The 23,749-nt window shown below is 36.1% G+C and overlaps 1 protein-coding gene across 2 annotated transcripts in view; it reads right to left on the reverse strand.

Moving 5' to 3' along the window:
• The window catches only part of TLL1 (tolloid like 1), a 323,584-nt gene that overhangs the window by 52,134 nt on the left and 247,701 nt on the right, over positions 1 to 23,749 (reverse strand). For both annotated transcript variants that reach the window (XM_005887409.3, XM_070386689.1), the window contains exons 11-16: positions 20,309 to 20,425; positions 18,970 to 19,115; positions 7,506 to 7,701; positions 5,488 to 5,613; positions 3,369 to 3,529; positions 2 to 182 (exon numbers count right to left, since the gene is read on the reverse strand). In XM_005887409.3, the coding sequence (XP_005887471.2) occupies positions 2 to 182; positions 3,369 to 3,529; positions 5,488 to 5,613; positions 7,506 to 7,701; positions 18,970 to 19,115; positions 20,309 to 20,425 (927 nt within the window). The remainder of the gene's footprint in view (position 1; positions 183 to 3,368; positions 3,530 to 5,487; positions 5,614 to 7,505; positions 7,702 to 18,969; positions 19,116 to 20,308; positions 20,426 to 23,749) is intronic.

A 23,749-nucleotide genomic window follows, 5' to 3' on the forward strand; every position in this document is an offset into this window, starting at 1 on the left:
CCTGAGAAGAAATGTGCTTTGAAGCCCTTCTTGGATACAGTATTGTCAGATTTGAATTCTATTCTCATATTGTTGAAATGGGATGTGATCACTTCAGGCACTTCAGCACCACAATATTTGCCATGCAATTTAGACTCAGAAGAGAGACCACTCCAAATCTCCACATAATCATACTTGCATACCTAGAAATAAACAGGTTACTGTAATCACCAAATCTGAAAGCATCAGATAATTGACAGCTGTTTTTTAAAAATTTATTATGTTTTTCCCTTTTCACTCTTGTGGGTCAAACTGGATTAATAGGTCCAAATATACAGACTTCAAGAAAGCTGAGATGGGTGATGAGTATTTGTTTAACAATGTGTATGATTTGAACTCTCCACATTATGTGTGCCTTGTAATATGTAAACCTAAATTACTGTTTTTTGTGATATTAATTAGGTAATGAATAAGCAAAATGTTGCTAGGAAAAGTGAAATAAATTTTCTATCTATTTTGCTACCACTGCAACTTTTATTTAGAGAGGGCTCTGACACAAAAATAGAATAATGTTACTGAGGTTAAAGCTGTTTCCTATTGGTTTTCCTTTTGGATATGAATATAATGAATGAAACAATGAAGTGATAACATAACCCAGTATTCTATAAGTCAAGATTTTGCTCATGCCTTTATTTTAAATAGCCAATAAGTTAAACTATGAAAATGCACAGAATTTTTTAACAACATTCCACACAGTAACCTCATCATAAATTTGAGATTTCCAGGATATGTTAGAGTCTGTAAAGCCTCCTTCCATGAATAAAGACTGCTACCATGAGAAAAATGTCTTCAACCACAATGCACCATTTATTTTAAAACCATCTACCTACCTTCCTTCTAAACATAAACTTCTATCCTTTGGAACTTTTACCAACTAGTGAATCAAAACGCCATTACCATGAGAAAAATGTCTTCAACCACAATGCACCATTTATTTTAAAACCATCTACCTATCTTCCTTCTAAACATAAACTTCTATCCTTTGGAACTTTTACCAACTAGTCAATCAAAACGCCATTTCTGCCATAATTAACAGCTTTAGGGAAACTCAGAAAGTAGAAGCCACTCAATACTAAGCTCACATGACATTGCAGAACTGGTAGGAAGAGTCCCATTTTCAAAACAGTGCTGCTCATGTGAAAGCTTTTCTAAGATTACTGTAAAAATACTTTTTTAAATTTTAATATTTCTCTAAATTTCAGATAATTATTAAAGAAAAATGATGTTTCATGTGGATAAAGTATGTGAGAAAAATAAATTGCAGTAGTTTTTCCATCATAAAACTTATACATGTTGTGAAGAAGACCTCAAAAGGTCCCTAGAGGTCTAAAATTGTACAATTCTCTGAAACATCAGTTCATTGCATTTCAGACTTTAATTTCCTTAAGGGAAACACAAACGTCTGCACTTCTTTTCACCTCAAAGCCAGCTATTGTTTGTTTAGTTGTGAAGTCATGTCCAACTCTTTTTGCGACACCATGGACTATAGCCACTCCAAGCCCCTCTGTCCATGAGATTTCTCAGGCAAGAGTACTGGAGTGGGTTGCCATTTCCTTCTTCAGGGAATCTTCTAACTCAGGGATCAGACAGGTTTCTCCTTCATTGTCGGGTGGAGTCTTTACCGCTGAGCCTCTTGGGAAGTCCCACCTCAAAGCCATTAATAACAGACTAAAAATGCACACAAATGCCTTCACTACTATAAATAAAAATTTTTTTAATGATTAAAAAAGTAGGAAAAGTGGGAGGGGTAAAGAAGAAGCAAAGATACATATATAATACAAAATTATAGCATAAAACCCACAATTATTACCAATAATATTACCCAGGAGTACAGATACATTGGGCTTCCCTGGTGGCTCAGTTGGTAAGGAGTCTGCCTGCAATGTGGGAGACCCAGGTTCAATCCCTGGGTAGGGAGGATCCCCTGGAGAAGGAAATGACAATGCATTTCAGTATTCTTGCCTGGGAAATCCCAAGGACAGAGGAGCCTTATGGCCTATAGTCCATGGAGTCACAAAGAGTCGGACACACCTGAACGACTAAACCACCACAGATACATTATATTTCTGTTCTCCACTTATTTGCAATCATTCAACAAATATACATCAAAGACAAAAATACATTTTATGAGTGAATTTATCGTACTTTTGAATCTTAATTCATTATAAATTGGGCTTCCCTGGTAGCTCAGCTGCAATTCAGGAGATCCTGGCTCAATTCCTGGGTTGGGAAGATCCCCTGGAGAAGGGATAGGCTATCCACTCCAGTATTCTTGGGCTTCCCTGGTGGCTCAACTGGTAAAGAATCTGCCTGTGATGTGGGAGACCTGAGTTTGATCCCTGGATTACAAATATCCCCTGGAGAAAGAAACAGCTATCCACTCCAGTATTTCGACATGGAGAATTCCATGGACTGTATAGTTCATGCAGTGGCAAAGAGTGGGCACAACTGAGCAACTTTCACTTTTACTTTTTCATTTTAAAATAAACAAAGAAAAAAAGTTTCTGGGAGAAAAGATGTGAAAGTTAGAAAGAGAAAAGGAAGCAAAGTACAAAAGCTCAAACAAACAAAAAAAAACTTTTGTTACATTTTCTCCGGACTTAAAACAATATTGACCAGTCATACAAGACACAGTTCTAAAAGTTGTCATTTCTAGGGTTGACATTCTGTTTGAATTTGGTGCTTGTGTACTAGCACATAGGAATTTTCAAATAAATGATTTCACTTGTTTAAAAGTGATCACCTAACAGAAAACTGGACTTTTACTATGGTAAACTATAAAGGTAAAGAAAGGAAAGATAGTGTCAACCAGATTCATCTTTTATTGAGGTTAAAAATTAATCTTTGTGAATCATAAGCATATTCATAATGCAAAACTAGTTATATAATGAAAATATACCCATTTCCACTAGTGAAATATACCAGGTTCTTCCAAAAAGGAATTTTTGCTACGATTCAACAAGTGAATTTTGGTTTGTTTTTCCAGAAAAGTCTATGTGACATGACCCTAATGTTTTAATAGTACTTCAGAAAATCAGGAAAATGCTGGGGAGTCATTTTCAATCTCCTAGAGACAGTCTAAATCATCCAGTGCCAACAGGAATTATAAGCAGTTGCAGAAATGAGAAACAGAGCAAAGGAAAACTAGAGTATCTGTACTATCATACTTGTTTCTTGTCTTCTTCTCTCCGTCTTTTCTGCCTCCCTGCTTCCCTCCCTCCCTCCTTCCATTCCTTCTTTCTTTCCTTTTGCCTTTCTTTTTTAGCTTTCCAGATCGCCATTGGGGATTCCTAAAGCGGTTTATAAAAACATATTTATTATTCACTTACTTCATTGCCTTCCAATTCAAAAAACTCAAACTTCACAGAAATTCTGTACTGTGTTGGTGCAACCACTTGCCATATACAGTGTTTGTTGGGAGGGTACTCCTTGGGCCATCCTGGAGTGGTTATGGTGCCATTCAGCTTCGTAAGAAGTCCGCCACAAGCCGCTGGAAAGAAAGAAAAAGGAAAGTTTCCCCTAATAAATCTCTCCCCTTCTTAGCACCTTTCCACTAATAATTAAATATCTCAGTGTTAAATTTCAACCATCTTCTGAATTTTTCAAAATCTAGAAAATTGTAGTCTTTAGTACAACAATTTGAATCATCTAATCCCATTTGTAAGTGTTATTTTGCAGGTTTGGAGCCAAGAAAGTGATTGCTGAACTACAAGAAAGTGATGGCTGAACTACAACATTTTAGGTCCTTTTAAAGTTGTCTGAGCAATATAAAAAAAACTGGGTGTCAGTTTTCTTATCTTTTTTTTTTAAATATAAATTTATTTATTTTAATTGGAGGTTAATTACTTTACAATATTGTATTGGTTTTGCCATACATCAACATGAATCCACCACAGGTATACATGTGTTCCCCATCCTGAACCCCCCTCCCTCCTCCCTCCCCGTACCATCCCTCTGGATATTCTCAGATATAATATCTATACCATATGATTGCTGTAAGAATTCATAAAAATATGTATAAAGAACAATACAGCCTATTGTAGTAAGACCAAAATCAATTGCTTATTTCTCCAAACTCTTTCATTTTTTTTTTCCAAGACAAGAAACTCTTAGGAAGAATTAGTTGAGCTAGAAGGCAAGGTAAACTATAGTAAATAGAGCATATTTGTTACTCCCAAAACTCCATTTAAACTGGTTTTCTTTCCCTTTTGGGTGATTTATTTAAAAGAGGTACTACAAGGAGATCAAACCAGTCAATTATAAAGGAAATCAACCCTGAATTTTGGCCATCTGATGCGAAGAGCTGACTCATTGGAAAAGCCCCTGATGATGTGAAAAACTGAAGGCAAGAGGAGAAGAGGGTGACAGAAGATGAGGTGGTTGGATGGCATCACTGACTCAATGGACATGAGTTTGAGCAAACTCCAGGAGATAGTGAAGGACAGGGAAGCCTGGTGTGTTGCAGTCCATGGGGTTGCAAGGAGTCCGACATGACTGAGCAACTGAACAACAACAACAGCTATTTATGTTACCTCTAATTCTTATTGATAGTGAGATTAGGAAAATTAGAGTATTTAAAAGCAAGTTAAGTGAAAGGAAGGACTTCCTTCATAGGTCCGTCGGTGAAGAATCTGCCTGCAGTGCAGGAGACCCAGTTTCGATTCCTGGGTTGGGAAGATCCTCTGGAGAAGGAAATGGCAACCCACTCCAGTGTTCTCGCTTGGAGAATCCCGTGGACAGAGGAGCCTGGCGGCTACAGTCCATGGGATCGCAAGAGTCAGACACAACACAGCGACTAAACCACCACCATCAGTGAAAGGAATGTATTATACACAGTTCCTAATTAATTCCTAAGGAGTCAAGAGTTAGCTAAAGTAATTGGTCTCTTTACTTTCCTTTGTGTATATATGCATATATATGTGTATCTGTGTATGCAAGTCAACTAATATGATACTGGATGCTTGGGGCTAGTGCACTGGGATGACCCAGAGGGGTGGTATGGGGAGGGAGGAGGGAGAAGGGCTCAGGATGGGGAACACATGTATACCTGTGGCGGATTCATTTTGATATTTGGCAAAACCAATACAATTTTGTAAAGTTTAAAAAAAAAAAAATAAAGATGTGGACCTAACCTAGAAAAAAAAAAGATTATCATATTTATACATATATTTTTAAAGCTACCTGTACTTTCAGGTTTACCATATTTGGCATATTTCTAAAGTGTAAAAATATTTATGTTAGGAGTCACATAGAAATAGCCACATAACTTTCTTTTTATCTTGTATGCAATATCCTCTGTTTTAAAGATACTATATTTTCTTTGTAACTGTGTCTATTTTATTCTTGCTTAAGAGGGAGGCAGAAAGAGAGAAAGAGAATGAGATTGCATGAGAGAAAGGCATGGGTAGGGTTTCAGGCAGGGAACACCATGTGCAAATCCAGCCCCACCTTCGCAGGTCCTTCTGTCGGGTCCCAGTTCATAGCCAGGCTCACAGGTGCACTGGTAGCTGCCCAGCGTGTTCAGACAGTGCTGCTCACAGCCGCCACGGTCAGGCTTGGCACACTCATCTTCCTCTATAAAAGTGGCAACAATTAGAGACCAGCTATTTTGTTTTTATGTACTAACGTGCAAAATTTTTTGAAAATGTGACATTTAATAGTTTTTTTTTTTTTTTTTTTATAAGAAAATCTCTCATTGTGGTTTATTTATTTATTTATTTTTCCTAGGGAGATGAAGTAATTTTTTATTTTTATTTTTTTTAATTTTATTTTATTTTTAAACTTTAATAGTTTTGAATGGAACTGAAACAATTGATTTCTTCAACAAAATAACAGGAAACACTTGCAAGCCTTTGATGGATGACATATAAGAATCCATGTCACTGCAACCTAAAAATTGTGTGAGAATCAGAAGGACTGAGCCAACTGATGATCACCTTATCTCAGACACAGCATGTGTTTTTTTCTGAATTTAAAGTTAAAGGAGATTACTACGACGTAGAGATTTTTCAGAATTAAATAGAAAACTTACTGAAAGAACATGAATTCATCTGTTCATTTCATAGTATAGTTTGCTAGGTAGCCTGAAAAATGCTTTTAGGAAATAGCATTATTAATAAATAAATTATGGTGGCAAACAATTAAAAAGGAAAAAAAACTAAGAAAATTTCTAGACCTCTTTAAATTAAAACATTCAGTATTTTTTATATAGCAATGTTGATTCAGAAAATACATAATTCCATATTTTATAAACATTAATTATTTAAATTGTATGTGGTAACATAAAAAATATACAAAATAGACATGTGAAACATATATATTATTCTAAAAAAACACATGTGACAAGGTACTTCATAATCTCACTCTTTAGGAATAACCTACTCTGAATTAAGAAAACAGTAAAAAATATTCTCTGGAGAAACTGTGTATCATCCAACACTAAGCATTTTGATAACCAAATACAAACATCACATGAGAGACTCTTATAGTATGTTTCTTCTACTATAAAATATAACATGTGGGGAAGATTTAAAGTATGTAAATGAATATTTTAATTAATACTTTGGATACATATACCCTAAGTGCCAAGGTTCTCTGCCTTTCAATTCAAATGGTGAAATCATTTTGGGAATCAATTTGGGAAATCAAATGGGAAATCAATTTGCTCTTCAAATAAGAAAAATGTCTAGATATTCTTCACACTTTGACATACACAACTGAATTCATCACTTATTCTTTAAAAGGTATCACAGAGGAAATTTATTTTCTCTATTAAAAGAATTTTATTCTACAATAACACAGTTAACCTAAATGTCTTTGAATTTTCAAGAAGCAAATCTGATACTATTATTTACACTGAAACAGCTTTCTTTTTATCCTACAAATATACATCATGCAAAGGACATGAAAATAAAATAAAATGTGATTATACAATTCAAAATTAAAGATAATTAGTAATAATTCTTTGTCAAAAAGACATTTTAAGGGATCAGAATATCCTACTAAGGAGGCCATACATTATTTGTAATGTGGTAGAATGCTACTTGCTAAGGGATGGCATAAAAGTGCTGTCACCTGGAAATAAATTGATGAAATATATGTTAGTAATCCCCTTCTGGTTATAAACTTTTTGTTGATTATTTTGCAAATATTTCCTCTTATCTGAATATCCCTTTCTGGATTTTGCTATTTTGACTGTTTCCTAAAAAACAGACGATAGAAAATCCTAATGGATTTCCTGTCCTGTGCTACAAATCTCCAGATTCTAGTTTTCTTTATTTTTTTAACCAGTAAACTTTTCCATCAAAAACCATAAAAATATTGATATATTTATGAAGACTGCATACTTCACCCTTCAGTATTACATTACTCTATTTCTTCCCTGCCTCAAAGCTAAATACATTTACTACATAATACTATATTTATTGTTGACAAAGTGAAGCTTACATTTTAAATGATTCTGTTACCTTTAAAAAAATTGGCAGCAAACCCTGCCTTGTTCACGGTTCCATCAGAAACAAACTTCATCCACAAGGTATTGGAGGTAGATCTGATATCTTCAGGTTTATCATAACCGCAAAAACGTCCTATCAAAGGACTACTTTCATTGGTTCCATCTCGAACTTCTAGGTAGTCATAGGCACAATTGTCATGTCGTTCAATCTGTAATAGTAAAAATACGTGATCTATCTCATTAACAGACAAAACAATTTCTATAAGAAGAGCATTATGTATTCTCAGTGCCATGGTACTAACATGGCCATATAACAAATTATTTACACAAAAGAGAGCATTTCTGATGAATTGTGCATGGTAATATCATATTGTCCATGAATAAAGGGTGTATTAATCTGGTAAAGACAGAGAAAATATCTATGAAAAAGTTCATCCACATGCATTAGGATCATAGAAGCTACTGCCTTTTAAAATGGAATAAAAACACAAGTAGTAATTCTTTGGAAAACAGAATTTTTAAAATTCCAGTTTTAAAATTATCATTAGAAATCTGGGCTAGATATCCTATAAGCAATGCATAATTTGTTCTGAAACATAGCCAATAATTATAATAATTGCTCATAGCTGATCAACAAAACCATTATTTTATCAATATGTTGCATAGTTTCAGGTTATACATATCTTTCTGAAGGAAAATCTGATAATATGAGATTACAATTCTTCTTAGTCTATGAATCCTTTATCCACAGTTAGCATAGCTGTGAGTGAGATGACTCCACTATGCAACTAGCACTAGCTGCCCTCTCAGAGTCACAGGGCTTGCTAAATGAGCCCTTTTACCCTGAATCTTTCCTTGCAACCTGTGCATCCTGGTTGAGCTTAATCTCTTTCCTAAACAACTAAATGCAAATATTAGCTCAGACTATTGGCCTATAAGGGGCTCCCCAGGTGGCTCAGTATTAAAGAATCCGCCTGCCAAAGCAGGAGATGCAGGTTCAGTTAATAGGTAGGGAGGATCCCCAGGAGAAGGAAATGGCAACCCACTCCAGTATTCTCACCCGGGACAACCATGGACAGAGGAGCCTGGTGGACTACAGACCATGGGGTCACAAACAGTCAGACACAACTTAGTGACTAAACAGCAGCACCTCCAGCAGCAGCAGCATTGGCCTTTATAAAGGAGTGACATTTGTTGTAGCCCTAAAATACTAAACAAATCTGCAAATTGTTTTATAAATTATAAGACAATTTTTAAATAAATTCTTGCTTCTATATTTTATACAGAGTGAAGTAAGCCAGAAAGAAAAACACCAATACAGTATACTAATGCATATATATGGAATTTAGAAAGATGGTAATGATAACCCTGTATGTGAGACAGCAAAAAAGACACAGATGTATAGAATAGTCTTTTGGACTCTGTGGCGGGGGATGATTTGGGAGAATGGCATTGAAACATGTATAATATCATATAACAAATGAATTGCCAGTCCAGGTTTAATGCAGGATACAGGATGCTTGGGGCTAGTGCACTGGGATGACCCAGAAGGATGGTATGGGAAGGGAGGTGGGTTCAGGATTGGGAACACGTGTACACCCATGGTGGATTCATGTTGATGTATGGCAAAACCAATACAATATTGTAAAGTGATTAGCCTCTAATTAAAATAAATACATATATATATATATATATATATATATATATATAAATCCCCCCCAAAAAAATGACTGACCCTAAAATCTTAGTAGAGTCAACTACTTATTAAGTATTTGAAGCTGGAAAGCATAGTCATCTACAGTTAATAAACCATGAAAAGTATCACATCTTTTCAACCATCATTCAACATACATTTCACTAATTTATGGAATTCCCCTATCACAAAACAAATGTCAGGGAACATGTTCATTCCATGAACTACAATCTGTATGCATGAAACTGGTGGCAGAGTTGGTTGAAGAAGTCATTTCCTGATTTGTCAGTACATTAGCAATGATAGTCTTCACATTAGGCAGCATGAAGACAAACAGAATATATTTTGAAGCAGATTTGGTTAGAACTAAGTACTGCATTTGCTGCTGTCCTTTTCCCAATCACAAATCAGGGTCATTCATTTCTTCATTGAATGTTCACTGCCTGGTTCTACGCTGGGCACTCTTCTCACTCAGTATGCATAGTGTGCTTAGTATACTTCTCACTGCTCAGCATGCATCATTTGTCAAAGTAATAGAGACTTGCAGTCCTGGAAATTATCCTGGCATGTAGAGAGCAAAGGAACAATAAACAAGGTAAATCATAATCATAAAATATTAGAAAGTAATATATTCTATAGAAAAACACAAAGTGAAAGAAGACAGGAAGCATGAAAATTGGGGGTGGGGTGAGTGAAAGTTGTGATTTTAAATTATACTATCAGTAGGAGTTCACTAGGATTCATAATTCCAGATTTTTCCATAAAAATGTACTCTCTTTGTATGTGGAATTATGGGAAAGAATTGGAAAGTATTTAACGTTAAAAATGTCTCACTTTTAAAGCATACTTCTGCGACAGTAGCTATTAAATAGGAAGGTGAGGGAGAGCTAGGAGTTGCACGAGGAGTGAATTCGTCACCAGGGGTGACAAGGCTATCTGACCAGGTAGAACATATCTTCTCTCAGTCTTTAACACACTCTCTTCAAAATCAGAATTCTCTATAAATATGAGGACATTTCCAGATGGCCAAAGGCTATTCTTTGGCTAAGGGGACATATAAAATAATATCTGAAACTTTCAAGGTATACAGCTTGATAGAAGAATAAGTGAAACTGAGCAGTAACAAAACTGTAGGGAAAATAACCAAAGTCTCAGCAAGCCAGCCTATCTTTACCTGCTTGAGCAACACAGAATGAACTGCTTGCAACTCATGAATCATGTTGGAAGTGGAGGAAAAGGTTATATCAGAAGAGGAAAGGGAGTGAGAACACACAGTGAGGAAAGAAGCTGCCTGCCAGAGAAGGTCAATTAATAGAAAAAAATCACATTGTTTCATATTAGAAGTCACACCAGAATTAAAAAAAAAAAAAAAAAAAGGCTAATTAAAAGGCTTTGGGCTTTTAAATACAGTATGAAGAAAATGAGATAGACAATATTGAAAACAAATTACACTTCATCAATGATTACAAAGAAACAGGATAATGCATATTTCCCTGTATATAACACTCACTTTGTTCCTTTAACAGTTACACAAAAGTTCTCTTTAAATTTACAGCATATTCACTAGTTATACTTAGCAAAAATTTTAAATATTTTATATGATGTGAAGTGAAGTTGCTCAGTCCTGTCTCTTTGCGATCCCTGGATTTTAGCCTACCAGGCTCCTCCATCCATGGAATTTTCCAGGCAAGAGTACTGGAGTGGGTTGCCACTTCTCCAGGGGATCTTCCCAACCCTGGTCTCCTACATTGCAGGCAGACTCTTTACCATCTGAGCCACCAGAAAAGTCCTTTTTTATATGATACACAAAGTGTAAATATCTCATGGGTAAAATGTATAAAAATGATCAATTTTAAGATTGATTCTACCAGTACTTATTTATGAATTACATGTTACTTACATATCAAGTATCATGCAGTTGGTATCTTGGGTTAAACAATAGAAATATAAAACTATAGTCTCACATAGCCAATGCCACAGTTGTTGACCAGATAGCTCACCTGTGACCTCCATGATTCCTGTTTACATATTTTTCTAGGTTAATTACATAAATCCTAATGCAATATCAGCACAATAAATCTGCTCTATTGGTGTTAATTAGAATTAATATCTCTTTAGCTATATCTGCATAGCAGTAATGATGGTGAGCACAAATGAGAGTTTGAGTTATTTCATTTATGTTATTTGTGTGACAGTTTTAGAGAATGATGGTGGTAGTTTAGTCACTAAATTGTGTCCTGACTCTTGTGACCCTGTGTACTGCAGCCCTCCAGGCTCCTTTGTCCATGGGGTTCTCCAGGCAAGAATACTGGAGTGGGTTGCCATTTCCTTCTCCAGTATAGAGAATAGATAGATATGTTCAAAGCTAAAAAGTGGATAAATTCCTTGATGTTACGTTACATTAGGGATAATGGGGAAAAGAACAGAAAAGTCAATAATTCATAAAGACAAAAAAAGAAAAAGTTTCTTCTTGCTTTGAAGCATGGACATAGTTCACAGATCTGGAATCTGAATGCAATGTTACGTACAATTACACATGTAGCAAATGTGATGATGATATGGACCTATTACAGACTTTAAGGTAATCAGAGCACAAACCGTATAGGAGTGTGGCAAGTTTATCTTAAAGTAAACAGACCTAATATGTATGTATATAAAAAACAATAAAAGTGATATTAAGCTCTGAATTTTTTTTTTAGGAAACTGACATATAAATGGTACTGGAAGTAGATCCAATACACAAAGAAGGAAAAACAAGTACAAAGCTTAGGCACAAGAGATGGATATTACATTTCATTATTAAGTGGAGGGTCCATATCTTGACTGGTATGTTAGAGAAGAAGCATTGAAAAGCTAAGTCCTTTTATTTAGCAAGATCTGAAACCAATTAAGTATAATTTAAAGTAGCCAGCCTCTCATTCTAACACTGCCAGCCAGTACAGAGCTCTGTGGTCAGTGATGCAGGGAGCACTAAGACTGAAGGAATGCTAACCCTGGAGCAAGATATCAGGCCCGGGCTTCAGGGCCATTCACACACTGTGCTTTCATTTTATAATCAAATTTCCAAATAAATTTGACATTCCAAAAACATCTACTGCAATATCTAGTTATTTGTAAAAACCTCTGACATGTCCAAATTTCCTAGGGAATAGTTTTAGTGAAAGCTTTCCCATACTGCTTGAAAAATTTAAAATAAAATTACCATATGATTCATCAGTTCCACTTTCAGGTATACATTTGGAAAACTGAAAGCAGGGTCTTGGAGAGATATTTGTGCATCCATGTTAATAGCAGCATTATCCATAATAGCCAAGGGGTGAACACAGTCCAAACATCCATCAGAGGATGAATGGAAAAGCAAACTGTGGACTATACATACAATGGGATATTAGCCTTAAAAAGAAAGGAAATCCTTTCATGTGCTATGGCATAGATGAACCTTGAGGATATTACAGTTAGTGAAATTTAAAAAGTCACACGAAATTCAAATACTGTATGATTTCACTTACACGAGGTACCTAGAGTAGTCAAATTCACAGAGACATAAAGCAACAGTGATTGCCCTGGTCTGGGGGGAGCATGAATGGGGAATTGTTGCTTGCTGGGTAAACAGCTGCAGTTTTGCAGCATGAAAAGAGTTCTAGAGGTTGATTACACAATGTGAATGTACTTAACACTACTGTGCGTACATATGTTATATCTATTTTACCGTGATAAGTCTTCAGTGAGTGGTAGGACATAATTTCAAAATATAATTAATACTATAACTACATAAATGATTAAACTTTTATAGTTAGTATAACTCAAAATTCTATACACTTGGAACAATTTTAAGTCATTAATGTTGCTTTAGGGGAAGATGTTAAAGAAAAGTATGACTAACAAAAACAATCAAGATTAGCATGTGTTATTAAAAATAAATTAATTTTAATAATGAAAAATAAAGTCGTGATAAAGCTATAACAAAAGGAATTTTAAATAAAAAGGAAAAATGTTTAATAGGATGGTTATTTTAAAATGTACTGTCATGTTTAATATTTTATTAATTAATATTATTTTTATTAGTACATCTCCAGGGTATCTTCCTGACCAACACTGAAGGATTGAACCGGGTCCCCTGCATTGCAGGCAGATTCTTTACCACCTGAACCATCAGAGAATCCCTTATTATTACTATTAGTACTTAACGAATATTGCCAACTAAAAATTGTCACTTGCTATTGGCACTTGCCATCTACCTCTACAAGGATTAAATCATATGCTTCTGCAGCTTCTTATTTTCAATACTCTCTGAAAGGAGTTCAGGGTGGAGAGTAGAAACAAGTTACTCTGTACTTGAGGTGGGGGTAGGATGGTGGAGAACTAGCAAAGACAGGTCTTCAAATAGATGTTTTCAGGAACTGATTTTACAAGCCCAATTCTGGTATCTCCCCATATCTAGAAAAGCACTAAAATCCTTCATGGTGATGACTATTGCTCCTGACTAGCAAAAGCTTCATGAGACTAGAAGAAATCTTTTGGAAAATTGTGTGCTTCATTGCATGCATTCTCCCTTCACCAAAATAACATCTATGCTGACCTTTCCCCCTTGCCTCTTTGGAGCAGTCTCTCTCAGAGTCTGCAGTCCTAATTTTGCCCCCAATAAAACTAACTCACAACTCTCACACTGTGCATATTTTAAGTAGACAATTTTGATACTAGAGTGGAGAAAAAACAAACATGATTAAATATGTGGAAATCAAAACCATAAGGTGTGGTTAGGTTTAATTTCATATGATTCAGGTTTTTCAATGCTGCCATTTGATTTTTTTTCTTCATGACACAATATTTTTTAACTCACTCATAAATTTAGTAAAGAGTCATTGAAAATCTATAATGGCCAGATAATAAATATACACTTGATAGTATATAAACAGTGATAAACAAACAGACATGTCCCTGACTGATAGGCATTTATTGATTAAATAATACAAATGTACAAATGACAATAGCTATGAAGGGAAAGAATTTAATGCTATGAGAGAATATATATGCTTCATTTTGCTAGCAAGACAAAATGGGTGCGTGAGTGCCAGGCCATGGAACTGCACTGTTAATCACAGTGCTACTAATTGAAATTTGTGTGACTTTGGGCAGGTTTATTTAATCTAATCTTTCAGAATAGACTGATAGCCTAAAGTATTCAATAAAATTATGGAGAGGTACTTAATTCTCTTTTATAGTTATTAACCAAAACAATGGTTAGGGAAGGCTATTATCTATTCCAGTATTCTGGCCTGGAGAATCCCAGGGACTGCCTAGGCCATAGGGTTGCAAAGAGTCAGACATGACTAAAAGACTCTCACTTTCACTTTCACCAATACATTAGTGTATTATTAGCCAAATATCCAAAGAAATAGTGCAGGGCAAGCATAAAAATGTTAACTAATTAAGATCTCCTTGTCTTGGCTTCCTAGTTCACTCACAAAGATGAACCTACTTAATTTAAACTAATATAAAATATTTAAAGAATTAAAGGATTACTTTTAACTGAGTAATTCATAAAATACAGTTGACCCTTGAACAATGTAGGAGTTAGGGGTGTCAGCCTAGTGCAGTTGAAAAACTGGAACGGCAATCTCTGCCTCAAAAATAAAGGAACTGATAAATGAAACATTGAAGAGAAAGAGGCTGAAGCAGTTTGGAGATATTAGCCATTTATACCCTAGTTTTTTGACTTTATATATTGTGATCTCTAATCAAACACAAATTGCATATAAGTCGATAACTGTAGTTCAGACCTGTGTTGTTCAAGGTCAACTGTGCCACGATTGAAAAAAAAAAAACAAAAAACAAAAAACTTTTGTATGTGGTTTAGAAAGTTGCTAGTAAAGATGAGGAAAACTATTACACACTATGGTTTTCAGAAGCAAGGTATAACCAAATCAGAATGTATAGAAAAACTGACAAGTGCCTCAAGTGTCATCCCACATAAATAAATGTAGGTAGGGATTTTAATTAAACATAAGTAAGCTCTGGATTTGTTTCATTCACTTTCTGCTTTAGTGACATTTCTTTGAAGTTGTATTTATAGCTTCCCCAACCTTTTTCTCTTATGTATTTCTGCATACTGAAAGTGCTCAAGTGAAATAGTAGTACCGAGCCTGCTTTACCAACACTACTGTTGGAAAGAAGACATGTTCTTCAAAATGATTTTAGACACTATTTACGTTCATGTACAAATTCATTTCAGTACTGGTCTTAGGATCAATGTATTAGTAACTACTAGAGAAGAAAATTGTCCCAAAAGGTATGATTATAGATATATTAGGACTCTTATTACCACCCATATAGCGTCCTTTCCTGCTCAAACATACCCGAAATTCATTAACAAAGCACTTGTTCAGATTTCTTTTGTACTTACAATTAAAATCTAAGTAGTATTAGTAAAGGTGAATATTCATGACATAAATTCACAGAAAGGCATAAATAATAAACAGCCAGAAAGTTCTTTATAGTAGATTTCAGTAGAACTAGCTTATCTTAAGGCCCCTTTTATCTGAAAGGGGAGAGAGTAACACAGGGAATAAAAAAGTTATAAAAATAGAAAGTGTTTGAAAAAAATCAAAGACTGATATCATTAAATAAAAATGGTTTTGTCAGAAAAAGACATGAAACACTGAGAAACAGTAAAGACCGTTTTTAAATTATACATTTTCAATATAAAATGTATAAACGGTATATTGAAAATATAATATGTAAACAAAATAAATTGATTTAAACAGATAACTGACTAACTGATACAAACCATCTAATGACCATTAGACCAAATTAAAAACATATACAGCCAATTCTCAGTATTCACCATAGTTGAGTTCAACTAATTCACTAAAAACACTGAGTTAGCGAATATTGAATCGTAGCTCCTGGGGAAACACAGGGTTATGTTCTTGAGAGGTTCTGGTCACAAAATTTTTGTAAACAAATCAACATTTAGCCTTGCTTTATGTGTGTTTCTGTTTAAAGTTACCTTCTCAGATATTCCAATTCATTAACCCTGAACTCAGGACCAGCAGTGCTATAACACATGCCTTAAAATCTAACACAAAGATTTTCTCCATGAGACATATGGACAGTAGTGTTTGATGAAACTTTAAGCAGAGTAGTGCTTGATATAACTCATGGTGTGAGAGCATCATCCTGGCTGTTGTGTGGGTGTCAGGATATGTAAGGCAAAAGTAGAGATGTGAAGAACTCACCAAGTTACGAAGCAAGCGGCTGTGATCAGAGCAGTGGTGGCAAGAAAGTAAATGTAAAGTGATCATATGTATAGGATATCTTGAATACAAAGCAGATGGAATATGTTGATGAACTGGCCTTGGGGTTTAAGAGGAAGAGTGGAATTAGAAATATTCCTTGAGGAAATAGTGACATGGGGAGTCCTCAGTGGCTCAGTGGTAAAGTATCTACCTGCAATCAAGGAAATGTGGGGTCAATCCCTGGGTGAGAAAGATCCCCTGGAGAAGGAAACGGCAATCCACTCCAGTATTCTTGTCTAGGAAGTCCCAGGGACAGAGGAGTCCATGGGGTTGCAAAAGAGTTAAACATGACTTGGTGACTAAATGACAATAGCAAAAGAGTGACATGCAGAAACATTAAATACTGAAATAGGAAGATGATTGGGTTAGTGTGAGTAAGACTAAACAATCAAAGACGGTGTTAGTGTTAGTCAAAGATAAGAGACCTACTAGACAATCAAATATGTCCAGTGTATAAATAAAGGAGGAAAAACATAAGGAAATAAAGCAAAATGAAGAAAGGACAGGGAACTGGAGATAATAAATAAAATATACTATCAATCGAACTATTATATGACATGACCTTACTTCAGTTTCAAAGCGTAGTAACAACTTATTCATCCACTTAATCAAGAAGTGTATATTAAATGACTACCCTGTGTCAAGCATGGTTCTAAGTGCCTGAGGTATAAATATTTCCTATTTGTCCTTACATTATCCTATTCTTGAAGAATGCAACTCTTACTATATTGGTATATCAAAACAAAAAAAGAAACAAAACCAAAAAACTGCAAACCAGCTAAGCCAGCAATTTCTGCATCTCAGTTTTAGATGCCTCAAATGAATGCATTTGCTAACATCACTTCTGTAATAGAATTTTATAAAACACTGGAGTATTGTTGGAAGACAGTTCTTCTCAATGTTTTCAATAGCTCAAAATACATGTAATGTGGTCATTAGATAATTTTTCAGCGAACCAGTTGTTTTGGTCTAAAATGTGGGTGAATCCTAAACAATTTTAGTACTCTTTACAATAAAATGGCTATTTCAATAATGTCTTCAATCCAATAAAAATTTAAAATTTAAATGTGAATCAAATAATCTCAGAACCAAGGCTTCCAAAAATGCAAAGTGGTCAGGGGCATAAACATCTTGATCATAGGAGAAAAGAGAATTTTTTTCATGATTAAAAAGAAATGAAAATTAAAGGTACAAGCAAAGGGGTAGAGAAGAACCAAAAAATATATTACAGAGATTACAGGTGAGGGAACGACATTTCTGGGCTTTCAAGTGACTCCTGTATTCCCCTGGGGTTCCTGCTTTGGGGACTGAGACACCTCACATCACCAATTCAGTGGCAAGTACATCTTGACAGTAAGTGGGGTTCTCGGGAGACTTCTGATCACTCGGACAGTAAGTAGTACCTTTGCTGCAGCTAAGTCGCTTCAGTTGTGTCCGACTCTGTGTGACCCCATAGACGGCAGCCCACCAGGCTCCCCCATCCCTGGGATTCTCCAGGCAAGAACACTGGAGTGCGTTGCCATTTCCTTCTCCAATGCATGAAAGTGAAAAGTGAAAGTGAAGTCGCTCAGTCCTATCTGACTTTCAGTGACCCCATGGACTGCAGCCTACCAGGCTCCTCCATCCATGGGATTTTCCAGGCAAGAGTACTGGAGTGGGGTGCCATTGCCTTCTCCAGTAGTACCTCTAATCAGTAAGAAATAATCTCCGATAATGGCATCTTGATCTCTTCCTGGACCTACTGCCAACACCTCATCACTCCTACCTACTCTGCTTTGGGCTCTCAATTTCTAGCCTGATTCTATAATTTAAGCATACTCAGGAGTTCCGAACAAATTCTCATGTCTCTTGGCTTCTCACCTCTTACTCAGTTCTCCCCATCACACAAAAATGACTCATTAGCTAGCATAGTAGTTTGGATGCAGATTTTGCTCCAGGATTCTGATTGGCCTTTGGTTTATTCTGTCCTCATCTAATAATGCAATTTTGGTGCTGATTTCTTCCCCAATAAATATTTTTGATGCAGTAAAAATCTCCTAAGAATATTTAAATCCCTGTTTTTGATATAAACAATTTTCTGCATAATAATAAAAAAGGTGTAAAATGGATTTTCCCCCTAAAGACAACAAAAAAAGATGAGCTACCTTTAGCCTCCTAGTTTAGAGGAGAAATAAGAGTTTTTTTTTTTTTTTTAATGGACTCTTCAAGCATTCTTGTGAAACAAGCCTGGCCATTTTTCAAAAGAAAGTATTGTCAGTACTTCAAACATTTTAATTCAAAAGCACAGATAATGTAAGCTCACTTTAATCTTCTTGAAAATGTCTGCAATGAGAGGAACAAAGGAAAAAAAAAAAGCTCTCTTGCTCTTGATGTTGCATTTTATAGGCAATCTTTCTCTTCTTCACCGATTCCATAGTTCTTGCTTCCTTAAATGCACTGTCATTTACGGAGGATGTGCCTCACAAAGGCTGCCTGAAGGACTTTACCTCAAAGGCCTGAAAGATCAGGCCGACGTAGCAGTCTTCTGACACTGCTATTTTCCACACACATTCCTTCATTGGCCTGTAGTCATCAGGATAATTAGGAGACTGAATCTGTCCTTCATTTTTATGTATCTCACCTCCACAGATAGCTGAGAAAAGCAAAAAAATAAATAAATAAACCTAGACATGCCATTTCATTTCCATTTTCTTCTAAGATAGCATTTTAGTTCAGTGCCTATAGCTGAACATATAAAGACCAGGTTATAAAAATCAAGGTTGGCTGGTCACCAATACTTTTATCAACCAAGTATTTCATTGATTAAAAACAAAACAAAACAAAACTAGCCACTTAGCTATAAATATTAGATAACAGTCAGCAAAGGAAAATAAGATTTTTTAACCACTGTTAATTCACACCTTTACAAAAACAAGCCTCTCTGTTAGACTTTAAAAACTTCTTGAGATTTCAAAATTTATTCTATGTGAGTTTGCTCTGTGATTCCCTGAATGGCTTCTTTCGGTTTTTTGACCTCAGTCAGTGGAAGAGCTCATCAGGAGAGAAGCCCCACAGCACTCCCTGGGCCCCTGCTGTGAGCAGGCCTCTTGCGCAACATCTGTGGCTCCACCCAAGCCAAACCCTTCATGACCACACAGCTAATCTCTGAAACAAATGCTCCTGTTCTCTTAAAAGTCTAAGAGAAGCACAGACTGTCTCTCTTGTAAACTGCCTAAATTTCTGTGCTGTCAGAGGCAGGAGCAAAAAGGGTCATCTCCACCCATGGTCTGACAAGAAGAAGCACAATGCCAGTTTACTCTTTTAGAGACCTTTTAGAACAAAGCATCTGGTAAATTCTTCTTGAGTTCTGACTCTCTCATTTAGACAAAGCAATCTCCAGAACTGTGCACAATTATTTTCTATGCAGTTTCCTTTAACAGGACATTTCTGCAGTATAGGCATAAAATACACACAAACTCAGTACAAAGAGAAGTGGTAATTTCTTCATAATATTTAATATTATTATGAAAAAACAATCAAAGTTTGAGAATCCTGTGCCATTTGATGTTATTGTTGTTTTCCACACATCTCTAATGAGTTATTTTTTCCCCACACATCCCTGATGAGAACATTTATATATTACCACATTACTGGTACCACAAAACAGGTTATTTTTGCAATTAAACTGAATGAGTAGTTTTATTAAAATCATCCCATGGACATCATGATGCAGTTTAGAAAGTTTCATAATTAAAATAAAATTACAATACTATTCAAATGAAATTGAAAGTACATTTCTGTTAAGAGGTCCAAGGAAAAGCCATCTCTAAGCACAAAGTTACTTGCCTTCATAGACTGCTGCAAAGCCCTTTCCTACCCAATTGCTGCTGCTGCGAAACTCAATCCACATTCTGCTTTCGGTAGAGGTAAGAACTTCAGGCAATTTGTCTCCACAGAATCTACCTAAAAGAAATAAAAGAATAAAGACAGACTTCTAAGTATGACTTTATTTTCTAACTGGTTTTCATACTACCTACAAATTACATACATAAAACCAGATTTGGTTCCTATCACCATGCCTAGTAACTAGAGCCATAGCTATGAATCCTTAATATTTACTTAATAAAGGTGTATAAGTAAAACTATTTCTTCTTATTTATTTATAGAATATCGGAACGTATCACCCTTAGATTAAATGATTGATACCACTACCACTATCTGTGGAATTAGGAAACAGGTAGCTCAAAACATCTGTTTGTACATGATACATGAGGGTAGGGAATATTATTCCACAGAGAAGAGAAAAGACCTCAAGTGATCCTGAAAAAATACTTTAACTGTCAGTCTGGTCATTAGTTGGGAAGTGACAGCTCAAGTGTAGTTCTTTGTTTAGCCAAGTTCAGCGGCCATTTGTCACAGAAACCTCCAGGCTGCCTAAGGATCTTAATTACTACATACATTCCATCCCATCTATAAAGCTATAACACGTAGTGTAGTAGGCAGAATGGCAAACAGTATTAGAAGACTTGAGTATGAGTTCTGATATTTTTCTGATTGTATACCCAAAGGCAAGTATAATACTGAATGAATATAATAATATCTGTCATTCCTTCTTCCCTCCCTCAACCCTCTACAAATATTCATTGCTTACTGTATGTTTGCTATTGTGCTCAAAGGTTTCATATTAATGGTAAAAAGTTAAATATGATAATACACATGAAATAATTCTACAAATAATAATATATTGTCATTCATTTTTGTGTATCCTTGTTAATGATTTCATATATAGTTTTAGTATATGAAAAAAGTCAAAACACATTTATACTAACAGCTAGCAGGCAAAAAAAAAAAAAAATGTCTTCCTAAATGGTATTAGGGGCATGTATTAAAAACTTAGGGCCATGTAAAAGAGAGTAATGTCTCTTATACTGCAATGTGTAGGAAAGGGAGGGGGAGAAGGATAAATTAGGAGTATGAGATTAACAGATGTGGATGCATGCTAAATTGCTTCAGTTGTGTCCGACTCCTTGTGACCTTATGGACTGTAGCCTGGCCAGGCTCCTCTGACCATGGAAATTCTCCAGGCGAGAATACTGGAGTGGGTTTCCATGCCCTCCTCCAGAGTATCTTTCCCATCCAGGGATCGAACCCGTGTCTCCTGCATTGAAGGCAGATTCTTTTCCACTGAGCCACAGGGGAAGCCCATGAGGCTAACAGATACACACTATTCTAACATAAAATAGATAAACAACAAAGAATTACTGTATAGCACAGGGAACTATATTCAGTATTTTGCAACAACCCATAATGGAACATAATCTGTAAAAATAATATATGTGTGTGTAGATAGATAGATAGCTAGATATGGGCTTCGCAGGTGGTGCTAGTGGAAAGAATCTGCCTACCAATGCAGGAGATGTAAGAGATGCAGGTTCGAACCCTTGGTTGGGAAGATTCCTGGAATAGGAAATGGCAACCTGCTCCAGAAAATGCCAGTGACAGAGGAGCCTGACAAGCTACAGTCCATGGGGGCTCAAAGAGTTGAACACAGCTGAATGAGTGAGCATGCATATATGTATATGGGCTTCCCTGGTGGCTCAGTGGTAAAGAGTCTGCCTCCAATATAGGAACTGCAGGAGACGCGGGTTCGATCCCTGGGTTGGGAAGATCCGCTGGAGGAATAAATGACAACCCACTCCAGTATTCTTGCCATTGGAGAAACCAATGGACAGAGGAGCCTGGTGGGCTGCAGTCCATGGGGTCACAAAGAGTCAGTCAAGCAACTTAGTGTGTGTATATATATATACATATGAATCACTTTGCTATACACCTGAAACTAATACAATACTGCAAATCAACTGTACTTCAATTTTATTTCAATTCTGAATAAAAGGAAACTGGAAGACAGAAACCTGACTAAAAGAAAAAACTGTAGCTCATATGAATTGCCAGGGTGTCTGTTAAAATGCCAAAGAAGGCAATGGCACCCCACTCCAGTACTTCTGCCTGGAAAATCCCATGGACAGAGGAACCTGGTAGGCTGCAGTCCATGGGGTCGCTGAGGGTCAGACACGACTGAGCGACTTCACTTTCACTTTTCAGTTTCCTGCATTGGAGAAGGAAATGGCAACCCACTCCAGTGTTCTTGCCTGGAGAATCCCAGGGACAGGGGAGCCTGGTGGGCTGCCGTCTATGGGGTCACACAGAGTCGGACACAACTGAAGTGACTTAGCAGCAGCAGCTGTTAAAATGCAGTCTGTTTCAGAAGGTGTGGAGTGGAACCTGCATTTCTACATTTCTAACACCCAAGTACTCTGGTCTGCCAGTGTGGTGGCTACACTCTGAGGAGTGAGGTGTCAGAGGAAATAGTGGGGAAAGCTTTCCATATGAACACTGTGGTCAGACTGAACCAGTGTATTAGGCTATTATACCCTGCAGTATGTATGTAATGCTGATGTTGCTGTAAAAAAGTGTTCTCGGTATTTCAGCTTTAGATTTGATTTTTAAATATGAATTTAATGAAATGTTTTATTAGGATCACACGTACATATCAATATATTATAAACAGCTTCATCTAGGCTAAGAAACTGGGGTTTCCCAGGTGGCTGTGTAGTAAAGAATCCACTGTTGCCCGTGCAGGTGACATGAGTTTGATCCCTGGATGGGGATGGTCTCTTGCAGAAGGAAATGGCAACCCGCTCCAGTATTCTTGCCCTGGAAATCCCATGGACAGAGGAGCCTGGCAGTGGGATCACAGAGTCAGAGAGGACTTTTTAACTGAAGAACAACAACTACTACAAGGCTAAGAAGCTAAATGTTCAAGACAAGGTTTTCCTCAACCTGTCATCGAATTAGTTCAAATCTTTATGTTTCCTTATTTTTAAGCATTTCTACAGATGTATTGGATCTACTAAGGCTGCTATCACTTTTAATATAAATATGTTAATTCAGCAGGTTTTAGATGTTAAGAAGAAAAGATCTGTAGGCACTCAAAAACAACTGAGCAAAGCTACTTCTAAAAATAGAAGAGAAAGTTACAATTTCAAAAAAAAAAAAAAATCAATAGAGTAGATACTCACATGCTCACAGCAGCTCTCACCTTTAGCTGAAACAGAGGGCAACAGAAAGTGCCTCATGTAAGTTAATGTGTGGTCTGTGGTTAAAGGTTGGTAGGATACTTTGATGTGCACCAAATTTGAGCTACAATTTATGACACAAACTACATACACACCTTCTAAGCCACAAAAACCTGAGAGGCAAAACTGTGATGTCTACAGTAAGAACCAA

Source organism: Bos mutus, chromosome 17 (genome assembly GCF_027580195.1).
Source record: "Bos mutus isolate GX-2022 chromosome 17, NWIPB_WYAK_1.1, whole genome shotgun sequence".
Classification (NCBI taxonomy): Eukaryota; Metazoa; Chordata; class Mammalia; order Artiodactyla; family Bovidae; genus Bos; species Bos mutus.